Here is a 21921-nt window from a genome sequence, read left to right as displayed (position 1 = left end):
GGAGAACTTTTTTTCTTTTAATTTGGGGTTTTTGTCACGAAACTACCCATTCAACTGAGCACAATTCCGAGAGAACTCAGGAGGGAGTACTTTACTCGCAAGTGTGGGCAGGAGGGTTGATAAGAATTTAGGGCAAGCTTGCAGAGAGAATGCAAACAAGGCTTGCTGAAGTTTTCAAACAGCCTCACCTCTCAGAGTCATTACATACATTACTTGAACTGCGGAGCTAACACAGCAGAAAGGAAAGACACACACACACATACACACAGTACATACTCCTGAGCGTCCTTGGACAGAGGGACACATCACAGTGAACTAGAGGGAGGATTTAAAAAGAGTCTTTAGCGAGGATGGGGTGGATGGGTAGGGGGTGGTGTTTATTCCTAGAACCAATCAATTAGAAAAACTAAAATATTTGCATTTTCAGTAAGTTTATTTTGTTCTAATCTTCAGAATAAACAAAGCTTTTCCACAAAACACACTATGATTATTTACCTGTCTCATTGGTTAATTACCAAATGTTATATAGTCAAATGTAACGAATGAAGATCAGAGCCAGTAACATCACAGAAAAGGAATCTCTGCGGCTTTCTGTTATCGCCATGAGAGGCAAGTTATTAGAACAGTTTAATCATGGAATTATTCAAAATTCCTCTGGTAATACATTGAAGGCTTTCAGTCAAATATATAAGCTTGCTGAAACATAGAAATATTTCCAGTATAAACTGGACGGAACTGATAAATCAGCGCTTTATCCTCTTCAACATCAGATTCAAAATGATGGTTGTTTTTCCGAGCTGCAAGAAAAAAAAGAAGTGTTCATCTTTAAAAAGAGGATAAAATTTTCAAAAGCCTACTTTGTAACATTTCTTTCTATAATCAGCATTAAGTGGGAAAATACCACCAAAAAGGAGAAATGCCCTACAAAACTTCCCCCAAATCAAGCAGCGCTTGATTTAGAGAAGTTACCAGCTGACACAGCAGCTTTATCCGCCCTGCACGGATCCCATGGGTGCTCGCACCACCATTCATTCAAACACTTACTAAGTGCCTACTGCGTACAAGACTTGAGGGAGGGCCTGAGGATGGAAATGTAAACCAGACAAGGTCCTAACGCTCAAGAAGTCTAGTCTAGTCACCACACGAATCGTATGCTGTAACGTTTTTACAGTCTATCTTCATTAGATGTTTCAAGAGTAAAGAAGATGGAGAAACTGGCAAAGCTGAGGCAGATGGAGAAGTGAGGCATTTTCCACAGCTAAGGCAGAAACAAGAAAAACAAGGAGGCACAAAGAGGTTGGCATGGCTAGAGTCTGGACATGAGGGACTGAAGGCTCACACTTTACCCTACAATCAAAATAAAGTAAATACAGGCTTTTATGGTATTTATAAAGGCTATCGCAAAATAAAGACCAAATAAGTAACCTTGCCCTGTGATAATACTGCAAGGAACTTTGCTCTGCCTAGTGCTGTTCTCGTTGACTCCTACACACACGACAAGAAAATGCTTCTTGGGACTCATACTGCACATGGGAGAACTTTTTTTCTTTTAATTTGGGGTTTTTGTCACAAAACTACCCATTCAACTGAGCACAATTCTGAGAGAACTCAGGAGGGAGTACTTTACTCGCAAGTGTGGGCAGGAGGGTTGATAAGAATTTAGGGCAAGCTTGCAGAGAGAATGCAAACAAGGCTTGCTGAAGTTTTCAAACGGCCTCGCCTCTCAGAGTCATTACATAGCATGAAACTGTATCTTCTACATAAAAAAGCATGCAAAGCTTATTAACTTTCTTCAATGTGCCAATGCCTACAGACAGGCGGCCTTAAAACCACACACTGGTGAGTATATACTCAATTTACATAAGAACATCTAATTCTCAGAGAATGCTAGAATTAAAGCATCATTCCTAAAAAAGAAGAGCAATGGGCGAGAATCTAAAAAGAAATATTCAAGAAAGAAAGAAAAAACAAGAACAATCCTTATGTTATTTTTCAAGAATTCAGCCCACTTTAGAGTGTAAAATCCTAACTGAAATAATTTGTCCTGGGTTTATTTTAATGCCTAATATCTGAATTTTAGGGCTTTCACATGATGTAATTTTTTTTAAAAGTTAGACCTATAGAACATTTATAGAGCAAAAGAGTATACAAAAGTTCAAATAAGGGCAATTTCCTTCAAAACTAGGCTAGAGTGATAAAATTATATACCCATATATTACCTTCAGCAACAAAGAACTCTGCTAAGTAAAACGCAGCTTTCACAGCATTAGGCGAGTGAGAAATGCCTTTCTCTATCTTCCACTCATAAGGTCCCTTCTCTGGATGCCACTGGACACCATACACTGGATACTTGTATCCTGCATGAAGAACACAAACGAGGAAGTAGTAGGTACTAGAAATAGCCTACGACAGTACTTACAATTAAGTTATGTTTCATATCCTGTGTAAAACATTATTTTATAACTTACAATGCCAGACAAAGTAAAATTGCACACATTCTCTCAGACAGAAAATAAAGAATTTTAGTTCACAGTCAATGTGAAAACTCACAAGACAGTATTTCACTGATTTTCAACCTTTTACAGTTTGTAATGATTCGCCTTACTAGATAATCAGAGTAGAGTAAAATCGTTGAGCCTTTGAATGTAACCCAGTTCAATAGTCAAGTGCACATTGATTAGTGACACAAGTTTCTTCCATGATGGGTCTCTTTCGCCCCATTTCATACCACGTTTTCATCCCCCCTATAATGATTTATTCATATAAGAATGAACTGTGCTAGCACTTTTGGTGTCCTTTTATGTAAGCCAGTTTGTCTCAGCCTAAATTGTGTCTCGCTCAGTCTGCAGAAGGGTTCACGACTTCCTGGTGGCAATTTTTAGAATAGTTTCTAAAAGTTTAAACTTAGTATGAAAGATTTTGGGTAATATATTTTAATTGTTTTTAGAACTCTTAAATATCTCTATATATAAAAAAATGATAGGGTCCCTAGGATTCACTTCAAAAAATAATCTAGTATGGGGAGAAGGTCAATGTGAAACAAGAATGGCCACATACGTATTGACAGCTGTTGAAGCTTAGAGCCAGGTACCTGGAGGTTCATTATACTACTCTCTCTCCTTTTATATACATTTTTTAAATTCCATAATTTTTTTAAAAACAAGAATATGTATAATATGTACCTCCTGAAAAATTTATATACTCATCTCTTTTCTTCTTTATGTATGACTTTCTTCATTTTAATTAAAAAAAAAATCTTCCCTCTATTATTTTTGTTTTGAAATGATAACCCTAACTACCATCGGAAAGTACTTGGAGAAATGAAGAGAACTAGCTGAACGCAGAGATATCTAGGGGAAAGAGCACTGTCTTCTCACGTCCCACAAGGCTCTGCCACTAGAGATCATGTCACAAGAAGGAAACATATTTTATCCTAGCCTTCTTGGGGTTCATAAGAGGGACAAACCTGCCAGCAAGCAGCTCTCATCACTCTACTCCGTCCCTCCCCATCGGCCCTCTCCCGGCCTCCTTGTGACTCTGCACTTTCCTTCTCTTGTGTCTGGAACCACACGTGAAGCTACTGGCAGGAACCCCACAAGCTGGATGACTATGAAATTAACTGTTACACATAATTAATTGAAAGGCAAATCTAATATACTTCTTTGAGATAGGAAAAGTATCATTTAGGATAAAAAAATGCCTTAAGTGATCAACTATAACAAGAATTTAACAGATAGATAGATAGATAGATAAATGAACAGACAGAGAGAGATAGACGCTGACATTCAGAAACAAGCGAGATTTACTATCCCTTAGTAAACTGCACTGCTAAAAGATCAGTGCAGCTTCCTGACAACTGTAGGAAGCATGCCCTGTTTCACTAATTTAAAACAAAAGTATCAAGAGTACAAAAAAAATCTGCAAATAAGAGCATCTCAAGTGTTGCTATGTAGCAGGTGTCAGAAAATTTTTAGAAGATAAAATGTTCAAAAGAGCCCAGGAAGATGATATAGCCAGGAGGACAACCAACATGGAACTTGATTCCCTAACTGCCAACCCAACACTCGTTCATTTAAGCGATTAGTTATTGACTCCACATCTACTGAGGTTTACACAAAGTCCTGGAAACATAAAGAAGAGTAAGACACAGGTCCAGCTCTCAGTGAGCTCTTAATCTAGGAGGAAAGACAGAACATGAGCAAATGACGCACACAGAGACACCCTAGGTAGCACAGAGCAAGTATAAAGGAGGAACAGTGAGGATGTGGGAGGAAGGATAATGGGCAGGGCTGGTCCCTAGTGGATGACCACTCACCTGAGTCTTTAAAATAAAGACAGCTAAGAGTTCATCAGCAGAAGGGAGTTGGGAGGAAGGAAAGCTTTTTGGAGGAGAAGAAAGAACATAAGAAAAAGCACAAGGGCAAGAAACACTGCTATGTGGAGGGCTGGGTCGACTAAAGACACACAGGAATGAAGGCAGAGAACGAAGGGAGAGATCATGGAGAAAATGACCTGGTAAATCCCGACTTGACCCTCCAAGTGCTGAAGAGGCACTGAGGAGCTTTCCTCAAGCAATATGATCAGTTTGGTTTCTCGCAAGAGTCGTCAGTGGCTGGCTGGAAGGCGGATTTGTGGAACAGTTAGGAGGCTACTGAGGCACGCCAGGTGGAGGTGGTCAATGCTGAAGCAGGACGGGGGTAGGCCAGATGGAGAGGAGGTGACATATTCAAGAAGGATTTGGGAAGTAGAAAGGCAGGAATTTTTTACACATGGAGAATGAGGGCAGGAAGTCAAGGAGAGCTCTCAGGTTCCTAACTTTGGATGAAATAGTGAACGGCGATGCTATCGACTGAAGTGAAAAATAGAGGATGGGAGACACGGTTACAGGGAAGATGATGAGCTCAGATGGTAAGTTCACTTCAGTCTGGGTTGATCAGCCTTCCCCAGAATTCGCCAGATACTGTTTCTAAACCCGTAGATGTCTGACCTCTCCCAACAAGTGAGCCAGTGATATGGCCAATCTTTGAATAACATGAACTACTTCCACTTCCACTTTATTCCAGTTTATTCCGCTCCAGTACCCTGGCCTCTTGAGTAGCACTAAGCAACCTCACCAACTCAAAGACTGCCTATTGTTTCTGCAAGTTCCCATTCATGGTACTTTGCTCTTTGTGCATTAGTGATTTCTTGGCTATGACTTGCTCATTTTCCTTAAAACCTCGTACTATGGAAATTCCTTGAAGTCTGAGATAAATGTAGTTTTCTCCCGAGAATATTATTTCTGTTTGATTTTACCATGCACACTGGGGCACTATCAGTCTGAGTCAACTTTAAACAAGATTTCTGACTTGAGATTTGTTGAACTTCCCAGTTAGTATAATGCAAGCCACACTAGACCAGGCTGTCACTATGAATACTCAAGGCTTATTTCCCACCCCCACACTCTTAGTGCCAAGGTTCAAGAGGGGCAATTCTCCTTGCAGTTGTGCAGGCAGGATTCTCTGAGGGTCTAGATTTTCAGGTCTTGCTCCCTGGGGTACTCTCCATGTTGGGGGTCCTGAGCTTTGTCTCAAGTTCTTCTGATTCAATAATAAAGCTGGTTTAAATACTCCACTTAACTTCTGGAGTTTATGGCCTGAGTGTCTTTACTGCCACTGCATCAATGTATTTAGGAAGATGTTTTCCTGTATGTCAGTCACATGTTTTGTTGTTGTCTAGAGGAGCATCTTGTCAAGGTACTTAATCTGAAAATATTGCTAGAAACAGAAGTTACTTTCTCCATTTATTTCTTCATCCATTCTCCCTTTACTCTTTACTTTTCCTCTTTCATCACCCCATTCTAGAAAATGACCCAGGTAAACCACACTGATTTGGAACATGGACAAAACACGTCTCCTGTCTCCAAAAATATCCTAACTTCCATCTTCAGGCTCCAAAGTTATACGATTTTATTTGTAGGAAAGAGAACTATAAAATCAAAATTAATAAATATACTAAGTGAAATAAAGTGCACATGGGCTGTGATATATACCTTCCATTGTTGAAATAAACTCAGTCTTGCCATCTGTATTTGTAGATAACACATTGAAAAACTTCTTTAACTTTTCATTTGTTGTAAAATTCTGGAGTATAAAAATAAAACAAAATTATTACTTCTCTTGTTAATCTATATGCATTAATTTCATTATGTAATTAATGTGATACCTTCATGGACAGGCTCCACTTGTGGAAATTTGCAGTCAAAGGTTCTACTGATAATGACAGCAATAGGTCAGAAGGAAAATTCCGGAACATTCTGCTTTGCAATGTACCTGAAATAATTTAAGCATAAAGGAAATAATTTAAATACAGAAAAAATAAAATCCACTGAAGTCACTGATCTACAGCCAAAGAAAGGCCATTATTAAGACACAATCAAGATGACTAAATGATAAACAAAACACATCATTTCCACAGAAGTATTCCAGTCAGGCACAAAATGAGTTTAATATTCAAATCCAAATATGCTCCATCTTTAAGTACTTTTCTTCTATATTCTAAAATTCTTCTGATAGGATAATTAGCAGGCTAGCCATAGAGTAAGCAGAGTTTTTCAACTTGAGTTCCCTAGACAGGGCTAAAAAAACAGTTAAAATTTTCCACATGTGTATATATTTGTTTTCTCAAGAAAGGATCCAGATCTTTCAACATATTTTCAAAGGTATCTGGGACTTAAAAGGTGAAAAATATCAACAATGTAGAAAAGAACATTAACCAGGCCAAGAAATTTCTACTCAGTAAATAGACCGAAAAAAGCAATATACCTCACTGAAGGCTCTGGATTCTGACACATAGATTCAAATATAGCAAAGGGATAAAAATATCCTGATGGTGTTCAAGGCCCTGACACCAGCTGTCCCTAAATGAGACCTCTCACTCAGGATGCTAATGGCTTCCATGAGAATCCCCGTGCCTTAGATAATGAAAATTCACTGAAGTACCCTACTTCAATGGATTTTATTCCTTTTTTGTATAAACTGGGTTTTACCACATACAACCAAAACAGACTGACCTAATACATTCACTTCCCACAGGGTCCTTACAATCATTAAGTGAGATAATGTAAGAAAGAGCTTTCAAAAGCATAGAACATCCTACAGGTTCTATGTATAATAACTACTACCTTCCATCCAAAATCCTTATGAGAACAGGAATGGTTCGCAGCATTCATCTGAGGATTCAGAAATCAAGTGACCTACCAGAATCATTACCTATTTAGAAAGAGTGGTATGATAAAGAATTTGTCTGGTCTTTGTTCTGGGTTCCTGACAAGGAGCTTCTAAAACCCTTGAAATTTCCTGAGTGTTGGAGTGTCTGTGTAATGCTACTGAGGTGACTGAGGACCCCAGATAGCTTCAGGATGAGGCTGGTCACCAGAAAGACTAACCACATGATTGGAGTAGGTTAGGATTTTGAGCCAGCCTGACCTCCAGGGATGGAAAGGAGACTGGAAACTGAGTTCAATCACATGGCCAATGATTTAATCAATTGTGCTTTCACAGTGAACTGACAATAAAACCTCTGGAAAGCAAAGCTCATTAGAGCTTCCAGGTTGGTGAACGCATTAACCTGCCAGGAGGGTGACAGGCCCTGACTCAACAACGAGACGGCATGGAGGCTCCGAATTCCCTCCCAGACCTCATCCTGTGTGTATCCTTTAGAATAAAACTGTTAAGGCAAACACAGTATCAGTTCTGTGAGTCATTTGAGTAAATCATTGAACCTGAGGGGGTCAGGGGAAATCTCCAAATTTGTGGCTCGTTGGTGAGAAGTGTAGGTGGCCCAGGGATGTGACTTGTGGCTGATATCTGAAATAAGGGTCGTCTAGTTGGGGAGACGACCTTTAACTTGTGGAGTCTGCACTAACTCCAGGTGGTTAGTGCCAGAAGTGAACAGCCGTACACCCCAGCTGTGGCTGAAACAGAATATATGGCCAAGGGAAAAACACTGTACTGTAACAACAATAGCTGAAATTTATGAGAGTTGTACTTAAAGTGCTTAGTACAGTACCTGGAAAACATCATCTTATTTAATCTCACAAACAACCCTAAGAGACAAACCCTTTTACAAATCAGGAAATGAAAGCTCAGAGAGGTTACATGATTCCCCAAGGCAAAAGTGACAAAGCTAGGACTCAAGACCAGGTCCAATTTTAGAGTTCTTAATCATGCAAGGTCCTAACATCGCTAGAAGCAGTAAATTATCAAAACTCAAAATTCCTTAACCCATCCTCCTAACTCAGTACAAAAGTGATCATTCACATCTTCAGCCTGTGTAAATAATTTAAAAATTAATAAATGTCATCAGTAGTTTTGAATGTTATATTTGCTACTCATTAATCCTGCCCAGTTAATATTTTTAAAAGGGTTGAAAAGAGAATTCTCACCATTAGTGAAGTTCAGCGGCAGTGCACATCCATCAGTATTTGTGGAAGTTAATAAGGACTTGTTACTAACCAGATATGAAAGCTCTTCAAATCCAAGGCATGTGCCCCACACAGGAAAGTAGTCTCCAGCATTAAAACTCTTTGCAGAGTGAAAGAGAAAACAGCTTATTCAAACTTTTCAAAACAAAACTTAGACATTTGGCTTGTCATTACAAGGCAGGCACCTGAGTTATACACAGATCTCTGAAGAATTTTCCAGGATCCATAAGTAGGCTATCACTTATTCTCTCTTCAGACCAAGCTCCCACATAATAATCCAGTTTTAATCAACAAAATTATCAGGCCTCAACTGCCCTGGGAAAGAGACGGGCATCTGCCAGTCAACTACCACACTACACAAGTAATAATTAGGGACTGTGAATATCAAAAATAAGGACAGATAGATGCCTAGTTACATATTCTACAAATCTGCTTGCTCTGGATGATTGTCTAATTCTGAAGACACTCTGAAGTTCTTCCTCCATCATCTCAGAATTTATAGTAAGAGCTACATTATACCACCTTCAGCCAACCACATGTACATTAGGTAAAACAGCCATGATCGGGAAGGAAAGAACGGTCAGCGTGGAAGGAGCTAGGCAAAAGTAAAATAACTTTGCACAGAGTAAAAGCTGTCAACTAAAAAAGTACAAATGTATTGGGTTTCTTCAAAGGGAGTCATAACAATTAGCATGACTGGGGAAAAGTATTCTAGCAACTGAATTTTCTGGTTAACTGAAGATTAAACCCATATGTGTTGAGAGTTACAAAAACGAGCTGTGTAACTTCTCTAAAAGCGGCAGTTTTCCTGCATAGACTGTAAAATATAACCTAACAGTAAGTAATTTCAAAGGAGAAAATCTGGGGCTTTTTTTTTTGCTGTTCCTCACTGAGAAAAATATAGAGTTACATTAATTCCTATACTTTCTATTTCAAAAGGATTTTAACACTTTATGCACAGGTGTGGCAAATTTTATTTTTAGATGTTAGAACCGTCTATGTTAAGTTGAAGGGTCTTACTGAATTTACTTATAATAAATACAAAAGAGGGATTACTGTTCTGTTGTCATATGTACCACATTTAATTTCTCAACTAAATGTTAAGTCCCCATTTGCTAGGACCATATCTTTCTTTTTTGTGGATCCTCCACACACTCCAGCAGAGCAAAGGACACAGAGTGGAACTGAACGGCTCTAACAGACCCATCCCTTCTCAGGGCTTCTTCAGGGAGGGCTCTGTGGAGTCCAGAGGCTGTAGCGAAATAAGAAATTCAAGGCTGCTAAGCTTTTTTCCTTTGCTTTGACATCCTTAAGAAGCTAATTACATTTAAAAAATAGATCTTTGGGTCTTCTGGGTTGGGTGGCTCCTTTTTTTTTAATTGAGCAAGCTGGTTACATGAGTCTGTACGCAAAAGGAAGAGTAAGCACCTTATAAGGACATAGATATTTCTCAAATGCATTTTAAATCACTCACACTATAAAATTTCAATTTTTTCGCTAGATTTTTTAAACAAAATATCCACTGAGCATGCACTAAGTTAAGTACATGGTAGCATATGATATGAAATGAGGAATGGCTCAAAGGGTGTCAGAACCATGAAATCTGATGAGACATGAACAGCTAACCTCAAGATAGTAGGTCCTCTGAAATACAAGACCCTTAAGGTCATGGACGCTGTCATATTACAGAAGCGGAGCTAAATAAATGTTTGAACAATTCTACAACAAAGTACTCTAAAAGTTAAGAGGGAGTCAGATGCCATTCCAGCTGAAGTAGGCAGAGAAACCTCTAGAGAAGAGGAATAGTGTCTTAGTCTTGAAAGATGGCTAAGACATAAGTTGAGGAAGGAGTAGAAAGAAACAGACTAAATGGATTTACAAGTAGGAGGACACAGCATATATGCTGGGAATACCAACCTGGCTTCAGTGACTTCCATAAGGAAAGGCTGGAAAAGGGGGGCTGTGGACACACTGTATGTATTGACCCAAAGACTATAAAAGGCTGCAGGTTATTCAGCCTAGGCATTAGAAGTTTGCAAACAAGTATCTCATATGCTAAAAGGAGCTCTTTAGGGAAGTTTTTTATGGGGCAGGGAGATCCTAGGGCCAGTGAGATTAACTAGAAAATCGCCGTTCATAGTTAAGGAGAGAAATGGTAAGGATCTGAGCTATGGTACAAAGGCAGGCCCAGTGTGAGACATCACAAAGTAGTCAAGAGGCTCTGGTAGTGACTGAATGTGGAGTCTAAAGTGACTGCGAAGAAAGGCCAGATGGGACTGAGTGAGTTGGGATGAAGAGCAGCTTTCAAGAGGAGATAAGAATAAATAACATATGGACAATGTACCATACATCATCAAAACAGCTTACTAAGCCACCCTGAGGATCTGTTCACATTAATGAGCGGGAATAGAGAAGGCCAGTCAGCAGGGCTCTGACGGTTCCCGGGAGCTCAGAACTAAAGGAAGCAAACAAAATGGGGGAGAGTCGCCACTGGCTGCTGAAAGCGGGCACCTCAAAATTAAGAGGTGTTGAGGCCAGCGTAATTGTGAAGGAAGTACTACCATATGCTTAAAAAAGAATTATCCTCATGCAAATGCCAAAAGTCCATCTGGAATCATTGATATTTACCTGTATGGAAAAGTCGTAAAATATTTTGGCCACTTTAGCATAACCTGACTTCTTGAGGTCAGCACCTCCTCCAGGAAAAAGGATGCTGAAACAACATCAAACAGGGTGTATTTCAACCTCTCCCCTCACAGAAAAGAAATGATCTTTTTCTTTGAAAACAACTTTTTCCCTATTCCATAAGCAGCAAGTTGTTCATTCAACAAACATATTCTGCTTCTTGCATAAGCCAGGCTCGGCACTGGTGGGGAGAGACAAAGCTGAGTACTTTCTGCTGTAAGTAAGATGGCAGTCTAGAAGAAAACGTATAGCCTCTGAGGGAGACCATCTGCCACAAAACGATGCAGGACACCCCACAACTAAAAGTGGCTTCATGAAGACTGCTTAGCATTCTCCCTTTTCACTAACTCAGTATTTAAAAAGCTGCCTCGGCTCAAATTTGATATGTTTAACCCCAAAGTCCTTTCATAAAGTAAATCTTGACTGTCCTTCCCAGTTGACAAACTCCCTTAAAGCAAGGCTCTGCCTCTGTATCTGTGTTCCTCACAGAACAGCGGAGCACAACACAGCTCAACATATATATATATATATATATAGTTATATATATATATAGTTATATATATATATAGTTATATATATATATGTTGTATATGTATATTATACGTTGTATATATATATTGTATCTATATTTGTGTATATATGTTGTATATGTATATATATGTTGTGTGTATATATATGTTGTACATGTATGTATATGTGTTGTGTACATATATACGTTGTATATGTATACACACACACACACACACATATATATAATAGGGGCTCAACAAAGGCATTTTTGAAGTTGCATTAGAGTACTGCTCATTTCCTGGTATATATTTTTGAGGTTCTACCATATATTCTAGTCTGGTCTTCAGCTTTTTTTTTTTTCCACGAAGATTAGCCCTGAGCTAACTATTGCCAATCCTCCTCTTTTTACTGAGGAAGACTGGCCCTGAACTAGCATCCCTACCCATCTTCCTCTGCTTTATGCATGGGACACCTGCCACAGCATGGCTTGGTCTTCTTTATCTTTGCCCATGCCAAAGTACACTGCACGGAACAGGCATTGTAAATGTTTTACGAAATTGAACTGATTTTCCAGTAAGTACTTACTGACCCAAACTGAACTAAAGGCAAATGACTGCTATGAACAAAGTTTAAAAAAAAAAATAAATGAATGCAGTTTGAAAAAGTAAAAAAAGAAAACCTTTATGCTAAATAGACTTCCTCCACTCCACTCCCACTCAGAAACAAGCAGCGCTGAGGTCTGTTGTGCTGACCTGATAGATATGCAGATCTCCTCACCCTACCTTAAAAACAAAAGTCAATGGGAATAAACTAGTCACACCATTATGTGCCTCACTTTTTTCACATAACAATATCACACTGTTCAGGGGCCAGCCCGGTGGCGCAGCGGTTAAGTGCGCACGTTCCACTTCGGCAGCCTGGGGTTCCCCGGTTTGGATCCCGGGTGCAGACATGGCACTGCTTGGCAAGCCATGCTGTGGCAGGCGTCCCACATATAAAGTAGAGGAAGATGGGCACGGATGTAAGCTCAGGGCCAGTCTCCCTCAGCAAAAAGAGGAGGATTGGCAGCAGATGTTAGCTCAGGGCTAATCTTCCTCAAAAAAAAATAAATAAATAAAATAAAAACAATATCACACTGTTCACATAACAAGGGTGATCCAAAGCAGCATCTACAGATATCCTCATTTTTTAACCCACGCATAATACTCTATTATACACATAGAGTCTATTTACTTAACCAATTCCCAATTGATGGACTATTGAGTGGCTGCTAAATTGGGGTTATTCCAGATGATACTACAATGCATATGTTTGGGCCCAAGTCTTCACCTTGGGGGAAGTATATTTGTAAAATAAAATTCCTTCTGAAGGATTTCTTGGGTCAAAGGTATGTACATTTTAAATTTCAACAGATACTGCAAAACTGTCCCCAAAAAGACTATTTAACTTACATTCCCATAAATAAAGTATGAGAATACGTGTTCCCTCACACCTTCACCATAGAGTACAGCAAATTTTCTGATTTTTGCCAAGTTGATGGTTAAAAAATGGTTTTCAATTGCTCTAATTAGCTTTCCTTTAATTATGAGTAACACTGAATATTTTTTCCTATGATTAAAAGTTTTTTTCTGTGAGCTAACCAATCACATCTTTTGTGGTTAAGCCAGAGGATAGAAACTTTTTTCCGAGTTCTATTCAAATTTCTGCTGAAAGATAACTGATTAATATCCTCAGACTCAGGACTCATAAACCCACTAAGCAAGCAGTATACCATGCCATTCAAAGTGGCTCCAAAGCACTTAAGACAAGCATTAAAAGAACAAAGATTACGCTACATAGAAAAAAAAATTACATTTGTCCACTACGGTAACATTTATTTCTCAACTTGTCTTCTCCTCTCTACAGGACTTTTGTATCTCTCAACAAAATAATTTCTATAAAATAACTAATAAAACTAATGTTACACCACGATAAGATAGTTACATAGAAACACCCATAATATTTATGTGTACTTTTTTGCAGAAGCAGACTACACAGACCTCATACACTGTATCAAACCCCTGTGGCCAACTTACCCATTAATTGAATGGAAAAGCTTTTCATATTCTTTAGATGTAAGATCAAGCCTGAAAAAATACAAAGAATTACAAAACATCCATCTCCAAAACTTAAGAAAAAAAGTAAGCTTCTAAATGTAGTCACCACATTAATTTTAAACAGCCAGACAAAAAATAATTCTTAAATACTAGAAAATACTACCTCTCTACCTTCCTAAAGGCATTTTTTCAAACTACATGTAAGCCAAATAATTATATCCTTGTTTTGCTAATCAGACTAGTAAACACATTTTTCTGTGGTCTAAGGTAATTTAATATTGTTAAGTATGTATTAATATGCAAAACCTTAAAGACCATGAGATTTGGACACCAGTAATATCTCTGCTAGCCAAGAACTATCAAAAAAATGTAAGATATTCAGTAGTTTTATGTAAAGATTAAATAAAAAGATTAATTAACACGCCTATCTTAACTACAGTCTGCTCTGGCAGCTAAAAACCACACAGTCACGCACCGCATGACAACATTTCAGTCAACGATGGACTGCATATAGTGATCCCACGAGATCAGTACCACGTAGCTTGGGTGTGTAGTAAGCTATACCATCTGGGTTTCTACAAGTATACTCTGTGATGTTCGCACAACTATAACATCACCTAAGGACACATTTCTCAGAATGGACCCCCATTGCTAAGCGATGCATGAGTGTATATATAACACCAGGTCCCTGCTTCATCCCACACCCACCAACAATGGCAGAGGTCTGGGGACTCCTGTATATTCAAAAGTCAGAAGAGTTCATATCCAGGGAGAGACTACACGCAGATCACTGGAGACTGGCCTGATCTGCCCAGGTAATTACTCTGAAGCACTGAAGCCCCCTTCATCAAACAGCCCGTAAGGGCCTCCTAAGAACCAACAAGTTATTAACCATTTTATTCCCTTCTCCAGAGAAAACCAATGAGATTAATCTGTGACAAGTGGCCACATTTAATTAAGTCACAGTCTGATGGATTTGCTCTTCCTAAAGTGCAAGAAAATGCAAGAACACGGGAAGAGAGCATTTCCTAAAGAGAACTTTAGGAAATTCTTGCAAGAACTTTCCTACATTTAGCAGTCTTCTGGTTCTCTAAGAGAATAACAATGTCTAATGCCCTCCTGACCTGCCACAGAAGAAACAGGTTTATGATCAAATGTCAGCTACAGTCCATCTCTGCCTCAGGGAAAAGTTTTAGGGTGAATTACAACACATCTCCCATTATTAAGTAGACACATTTGATGCCTAGAACTTGGCTGTGCTTTGCCAGCAAACCCCTCTTCTCTACGTCCAAATGACCTGTGCAAGTCCAGGTCTGTTCAGAAGTTCATAATAATCCTCCTTCTGGCAGAGAGCCACAAAGCAGTGGGTGATACTGAAACGGTGCTTACCGCCATCTTAAATGGAGGATTGGGAAGTGACAGGGAGACCAAATATGAGTCCACGTTCCCAGTATTCTGCTAATTCAATCTCCCTAGATTGTGTCAACCAAAAAGGGAACGAGTCAGGACCCAGAATCTTCCCCATGGATATTTAAGCCAGGGTGGGCAACCACCACCATCAGGAACCAGAGTGGATTTAGATCACTCAGATGCATTCCAGAGACTCCTACCAGCTAGCCTCGCAGGTTAGTTTCAGTCGTTTCCTTAGTTCTAAATAAATGGTTCCCACGTTGTCCATAACTGAATTTTTGGGCCCTGCTTATCACTATTAAGGGGTTTAAGTGTTGTGGGGGGAGGAGTGCCTCAGAGGCCTGGCAGGGAAAACAGCCCAGGTCACAGTCTTTGAACATAGATGTGATCTGCATGTTGTCAGACTTTCTCGAAGAAAAAGACCCTCTCAATAGGGCAGGAGAAATAGTTCACTCTCTCTTTAACTAAAAGAAAACAGCTTAAGCCTGGTAATGATGCAAATGACACAGCTTCAGCAGCATGAAAAGGGGTGACAGGCATTGTTGCCAATGGAGGGCACTTGCTCCATTCAAAATAAGCTCCAGATAATTGTCTTCAAAACAAAAAAAGAAGCCAGAAATTCAGACTTTTATGGAGTAAATGTTTTTATGATTTGAAAATATTTTTGTAAATGATTTGTAAATGTCCACTTTTATGATTTGTAAATGTTTAGAAATGTTTTAAAACACTGTGTGAATGAAACACATTTTTAAGATAAAAGCAGCCCATGGGCTGCAGCATGCCCCTCTCAGGAGGGGGACCCTCTGTGGGTTCCACTAGTCCCACAGGGGGAATGTATGATGACCTGAGAGCACCAGGCACCTGAGAGAGACGGCAGCAGAAAGAAGGCTTCTTTAGCCATTCCAGAATTTTGCCTAGGTCTCCCATCCTCCACCTTTTCCCCTTTAAACTGCAGAAGTTGGCCCCTAGCATCTAAAATTCAGAAATGAACCCAACATTATTGGTGTGATCACATCATTCTACATTAGGTAATCCATCCTTTGCAAGTCACCCTGGGAATTTAGCTGCCACACATTACATTGTTTTTATAGGATCCTATCATTCTAAGTCCAAGCAATATTCCTTAAAATGAACTTTGACAACTCAAGCTGGAAGTAAACATGTATGCTGACAGTCACATTTTCAGTGTCTCTGTCATAAATACCAGGATTCTGTGAATCATCCAGTTGCAAGATTTCCCCAGTTTCAAAACTTCTGTCATTCTCGTCTAATCCTCCCGCTGCCCTTTCATTCTATTAGTCACCGAGTCTAGCTGATTTTTTTAAAGAACGTTTACCTATCAGTTCTACAACCACACAGCTCTAAGCCCAGCCCTCATCACTTCACACCTGGCCTCTTGCATCAGTCTCTGAACTGGTCCACCTGCCTCTCGCCTCTCCTTCCTCCCATCCATGTTTTTGGCACTAATATCCTTAAAGAACAGCTGGCAGGAAAAGCTTCCATAATCAAAACTTTACAACTTTGTTCTGAAGACTCTCTGGAGCCTCTTCCTCAGTTCTAAAACTCTGGTGCTATTTGGGTTCAAATAAGATTTCATTTGAAAAATTAGATCTGCTACTAAAAAAATTAAAGACTAATTTCAAAAGCAAATGCTCATCTTGGGGTAGCGACAGTTAAATGTAAAAGATCAAGCAAGAAGATAATCCTTATGAAGCTAAACATAAAACCATTTTGTGGTACAATTCTCTAAATTGTAATATTTGCATTTTGATTCTTAATGTTCTATTTGAACAGTACTTTGTTATAGTTTTTTAATGCAGAATTATTTACAAAAACAGGTTGCTTGGAGCAAACAACTGTGTGTTGTGTGTGAAATCTCTTATAATGGATTAGATGGGGGTGCTGGGAGATTCGAAAACAACCTAATTTGGGGTGGCAAGGTATTATAAATACTTGTAAGGTTTTGTTTGTTAAAAAAATTCGACTCTTTCCAACTCAAAATATGACACAAATCGTTTTATTCTTACTAGGCCATTACATCACAAAAATAATGCACCTCCTTTAAAACTGCAATACTTGCAATTTATACTGCAGCAAAACTGCTGCATTAGTCATTTACAGACTTTTAAAGTAGCGTGTGAAGGTATTTTAAGCCATCTGCTAGCAATCTCCTTCATTCCCTAAGTGTTCCCGTTTCCTAATATCATGGAACGAAGCTGGGTAAGTTGTAGAACCATTACTTTCAGGATGTCTGAGGAGGACCACCCTCCCTGGGGTGAAGGAAACCATCAGTTCATTCTCCGTCTAACACACATGGCATACCTCTAATGATGTTATAGATACACACAGCTTCATACTTAAAACAATTTAACGAGAGACTCTAAGCATGAGATTTGTGGCAAAAATCAGGTGCGATATTACCACATTTAAAGGACACAATCATAAAAGAGAAAGCATTAATTTTAGCGCTAAAACAGCAGTTTTTATTTATTCAGTGTAAAAAATGTGGAATCATACCTTATTGGTACAACTCTTGCACCTGCAGACTCCAGATACTTTACATAGGATGCAGCAATATAATATTTCCCCAGCTTTTTCATGTCCTTATCACGGCATTTTTGCATTAATATTCCTAAATTTCAAAAAGAAAAAAAAAAGCTTTAGTTTCAAGCAATTTCCTCTTTTCCTGCTCTAAAACTGAAACACATCACAGTAAAAATATCACTACTGTATTCATTTAATTCACAGAACTAAACATGAACCTGCAAGTACATCCATAGACTTTGGGAAAGGAGTAATGGAGGCTGATGTGAGTCTTAAGAAGGTTCCCCTCTTTTGCCTCATCAGGGAGGCCAGAGAAGCCCCAAAGCAGGTTTACAATAGCACCTGCCTCCTTCACGCACCCTAGAATGGACCTCAGAGCACAGACCCTTATCTCTAGAAGAAGGCCTCTCCTTCCCCACACACACGCAAAGACACATTGTTTCCTTGACAACAAAGCAAAAGAGTGGAAATATCTTCCACCCACATCTCTCCGACATCATCAATAAGACCTTAATCCAAGCAACCATCATCTTGCCTCCCCTCCCCTGAGACTATTATAACAGCCTCTTGAAATATCTCACCACATTCTTTCTTAAACAACCCCCACCAACTCCACCAGTTCTCCACAGGCTAAGAAAGCTGATCATATTACCACTCATTCATTTCAGGATACATTACTGAATCATACTATGTACCAGACACTGACCTAGGTGCTGAGGACACACGAGTAAACAAAACCAACAAAAACCCTGCCTTGTGGGCCTTAATTCTAGCGTGTGGAAGGGAGAAGAGAGAGGACAAACAATAAGCAAGACAAAAAGGTAAAACATGTAGTGTGAAGGCTGGCGGCAAGTGCCACGAAGAAAAGGTAAAGCAGAGGAAGAAGGTGTGTAGTTGGGGGGTGGGGGGGGTTCCATATCTATAGGGGGGAACAGAGTCCCTTAAATATGGTGGCCAGGTGAGTCCTCCCTGAGAGGGTAGAACATGGCATTTGAGCCAGGACTTCAGAGAGGTGAGGGAGTAAGCCAGAAGCAGATACCTGGAGCAAGAGGAAGAAGGAACAGCAGGGGCAAAGGCCCTGAGTCAAATGTGTACCTGTCACACTGCAAAGAGTCCACATCACTAGAGCCCTGTGTGAGCAAGGGAAGGACCAACAGGAAATAAGATCAGAGAGGCAAAAAATCAGCAGGGGTAGCTCCTTGCTTAAGCACCTAGACCCTGCATGTTCTTCCCCACCTACCTCTCCGGCTGCCTGTTACACTGAAACCTCAGCCGTTGCACAGTACTGGCATCCAGTATCCATCCAAAGATGTCTGTCTGGATAGTACCTGTGCTTGGATCGTTCACTGCTTCACCATCGTGAAGACTTTCAATGTTCCCGTAGGCCACCTGACAGTAAGAGCTGTAGATCTCAATCACTTCTGTAGTCCCAGTTTCTTATGCTAACTGGCATTTAACAGGCTCTCAGTTAACATGCTAAATGCTGAAATTTACTCAGACTTTTTTTTTTAAAGATTGGCACCTGAGCTAACATCTGTTGCCAATCTTTTTTCTTTTCTTCTTCTTCTCCCCAAAGCCCCCCAGTAAACAGTTATATATTCTCAGTCAGACTGTTTTTCACCCCGCAGATAGGTAAGATCCTCTTCATCGAGGAAAATGAAATTAGGTAGGGAAAGAATTAGCAAGTGTCACAGGAAATGGAGTGGTACAGGGCATGCAAAGGTGAGGTGCCACAAAGGAGGGCTGGGGATATGTGAGCACAAGGGACTAGAAAGGAGAAAAGTACACTAGAGGAGGGAAGTTCCACCAACTTCTCCCCTCCTCCTGCCACATATTTATTCACTTTTCCCATCCTAGGAAAAGAGTTCAGGCTCTATTCCCCACCCCCTCAAAATGTGACAAAATTCCACGCTTATTTTAAGGCCATCTCACAACTTTGTGGCCTCCTTGTCTTCAAACCCTTTGCACTTCCTAACTCAATGCTTTGCACCTCGTAGGTGCTGAGTGAACTACTCGGTGGTAATTGATCAGGGTGATCAAAAGCATACTCACTTTTTCTATACTTGACCCTGGACTACCACCGTTTCAAGGAAACAGAAAAGAATTCTCCCTCTTCTTTCCTTTGTTCCTCCTCCCTGCACCTAGAATTCCCAACACACTACACAGAATTATACTTTGAGTTAATTCTCCTCGGAGAATCTAACCAACCATTTCAAACGGCTATAAAATAAGGCACTCCAAGTTCCAAACATTGATACACAAAGCATTTGAAAACTGGGCACTACCAATATACACGAAAAAATGTTCATCTACTGTCTAATTACAGATACACTGCTCATCTTCATGGGGGAAAAAACAGTATGAACGGCACAATACTATAGCTAAAACGAAGCCAATCTTAATTGTCTGCACATAAATTACTTTTGGCAAATTTTATATTAGGGCTCATTTCTCCTGGGTTGCTTTCCCCCCGCCCCGTCTCAAACGTCCGTTCTGGCAATGCAAACTGATTTTACTGTCTTTTTAAAACATAAATGAGTTGAAAACGAAAAATTACATGCTTCACTTTAACAAAGAGAACTGACATTAGGATCATACTAGCCACCACTGCCCTTCAATGGTGAAGATGACAAAGTCGAAGGAATATCACAATTTCTAGATTATTTACTCAATTAGAGTTTTATAAGTATAATGCATTGTCTTGAAAGAAGGCCTCGGCCAGTGAAATCTTAGTAAATATAATGCATGTATAGAATTTGTTTAATTAGCAGAAATTCCCAGCTAGGTACAAAGAAGAAAGCAACGCGCAGGATTCTTCACAGCGCATCCTCCGCTCTTCCACCTTGATGAGCAAAATCAGTTTGAGGAAATCACCGAGGTATTAGCTTATCTCAGCACGATCTAGATGGTGTCTTGGCTTGGCTCTTGTGCTGTAAGGGAAGGCGCACTTCGCAATCGTGAACTTGGGCTTCTCCAAGGCAGGATGCGCTGGCTGCAGCCCCGGCCCCGACCCTGCCCGCCTGCTTACCGATGATGGGCTTCTCCGAGGTGCCGGCGCGAGGAGCCGACAGCCTGAAGCTCGCCGCCCCGCACAGGAGCAGGCCCAGCACGCAGAGCAGGCGGCCAAGGCTCGCCATCGCGCCGCCGCCTCCCGCTGCCTTTCAAAGACTCCGCGAGCGGCCGGGCTGCAGGTCTGCCGGTGCGTGGGGGCCGCCCGGTGGCGTTGAGCGGGGGCGGCGCTCCGCCGCGGGGGCCTCTGGGAAACGCAGTCCCGGCGCGAGGCTGCCGCGGGGAGCGGGGCGCGGCTCCTGCGGAGGCGCCGGATGCCGCTGCCCTTTCGACTGTTACAGCGGTGTGCCCCTCAGCAACCCAACACCAAGCTGGGGCGCCCAGCCCAGGCTCTCGAAGGGGCACCTCTGGGTCCCGGCCTCAGCGAATCTGGCGACCTGGCAGCGGGGGAGGCTGGCCAGAGATCTCCAAGTCGCCTGGCAGCCCTGCGCCACCTGTAGCTCCTGCTTAAAAGGCCGGAGCCTTATGTGGCAATGCTGACAGCCGAGTTTGACTCTTGAGCTTCGCTATAAGGAGAGCCGTGACCTCGAAGGTGATTTCCACATCCTGCTGTTTATTTGCAGAGTGGAGGCGTCTGGAGGAAAGGAAGCGCCGGGGAAGGGCGGGGTGATGGATGTGGACACGTTCGCGGGCGCACCGCCTCGTCTCGGAGCTGGGCAAGGAGGGGCCGACTCCCGGCAACTGCAAAGCGCGAAGTCCAGGCCAAATGATGCCTGCTGACTTCACTGTCAGCGCCACCGCAGACTTGTGTGTCCCACAAACAGGGGCAGAAGTGATGATTTTGGTGCCTATTCGTTAAAAGTATTTTGAGAGTTCTGTTTAAAATTTTAAGAGATTTAGAATCACTAGGTATATTTTGGTGGGAAAGTAGGTAAACGTCAGGAACCTTCTTCTGTGTGTGGAAACCTATGTGTATAGAAATGGCCTGTCCTAGGTGGAAGTTCCCACCGTAAGGGCCAAATTAAATTCAGAGCAAAATTGAAGAGTATTTGGAAATCTACTCAATCAATGCTAAGTATGGAGAATGCAGAGATGAATTGGACAATGTCTTTTACACAAGATGTTTGCGATTTAGTAAGGAAATAAGACAGGAAGAGAGCATGACTGTAGAGAGAACAAGACCATAGCTGGTATATTTCAAGA

At 40.7% G+C, this 21921-nt stretch overlaps 1 protein-coding gene across 1 annotated transcript; it reads right to left on the bottom strand.

Moving 5' to 3' along the window:
• Positions 1–414: 414 nt before the first annotated feature.
• Positions 415–21447, bottom strand: GGH (gamma-glutamyl hydrolase). The gene is made up of 9 exons (XM_014845880.3): positions 20738–21447; positions 17683–17797; positions 13735–13785; positions 11093–11177; positions 8426–8564; positions 6205–6311; positions 6032–6122; positions 2220–2357; positions 415–797 (listed from the first exon to the last, which is right to left on the bottom strand). Exons 1-9 carry the CDS (start codon positions 20844–20846, stop codon positions 676–678), a joined length of 957 nt encoding a protein of 318 aa, XP_014701366.2. The 5' UTR covers positions 20847–21447; the 3' UTR covers positions 415–675.
• Between the last annotated feature and the right edge of the window lie 474 nt (positions 21448–21921).

This window comes from Equus asinus, chromosome 12, assembly GCF_041296235.1.
Source record: "Equus asinus isolate D_3611 breed Donkey chromosome 12, EquAss-T2T_v2, whole genome shotgun sequence".
NCBI lineage: Eukaryota > Metazoa > Chordata > Mammalia > Perissodactyla > Equidae > Equus > Equus asinus.
This window is presented reverse-complemented; position numbering and strand designations above follow the sequence as displayed.

Coding starts and splice junctions, on each gene's coding strand:
- GGH (XM_014845880.3), bottom strand. CDS start 20,846: ATGGCGAGCCTTGGCCGCCTGCTCTGCGTGCTGGGCCTGCTCCTGTGC. Junction 17,798..20,737: donor CTCGGAGAAGCCCATCATCG/GTAAGCAGGCGG, acceptor TTTGAAATTTAG/GAATATTAATGCAAAAATGC. Junction 798..2,219: donor AGAGTTCTTTGTTGCTGAAG/GTAATATATGGG, acceptor TTTTTCTTGCAG/CTCGGAAAAACAACCATCAT.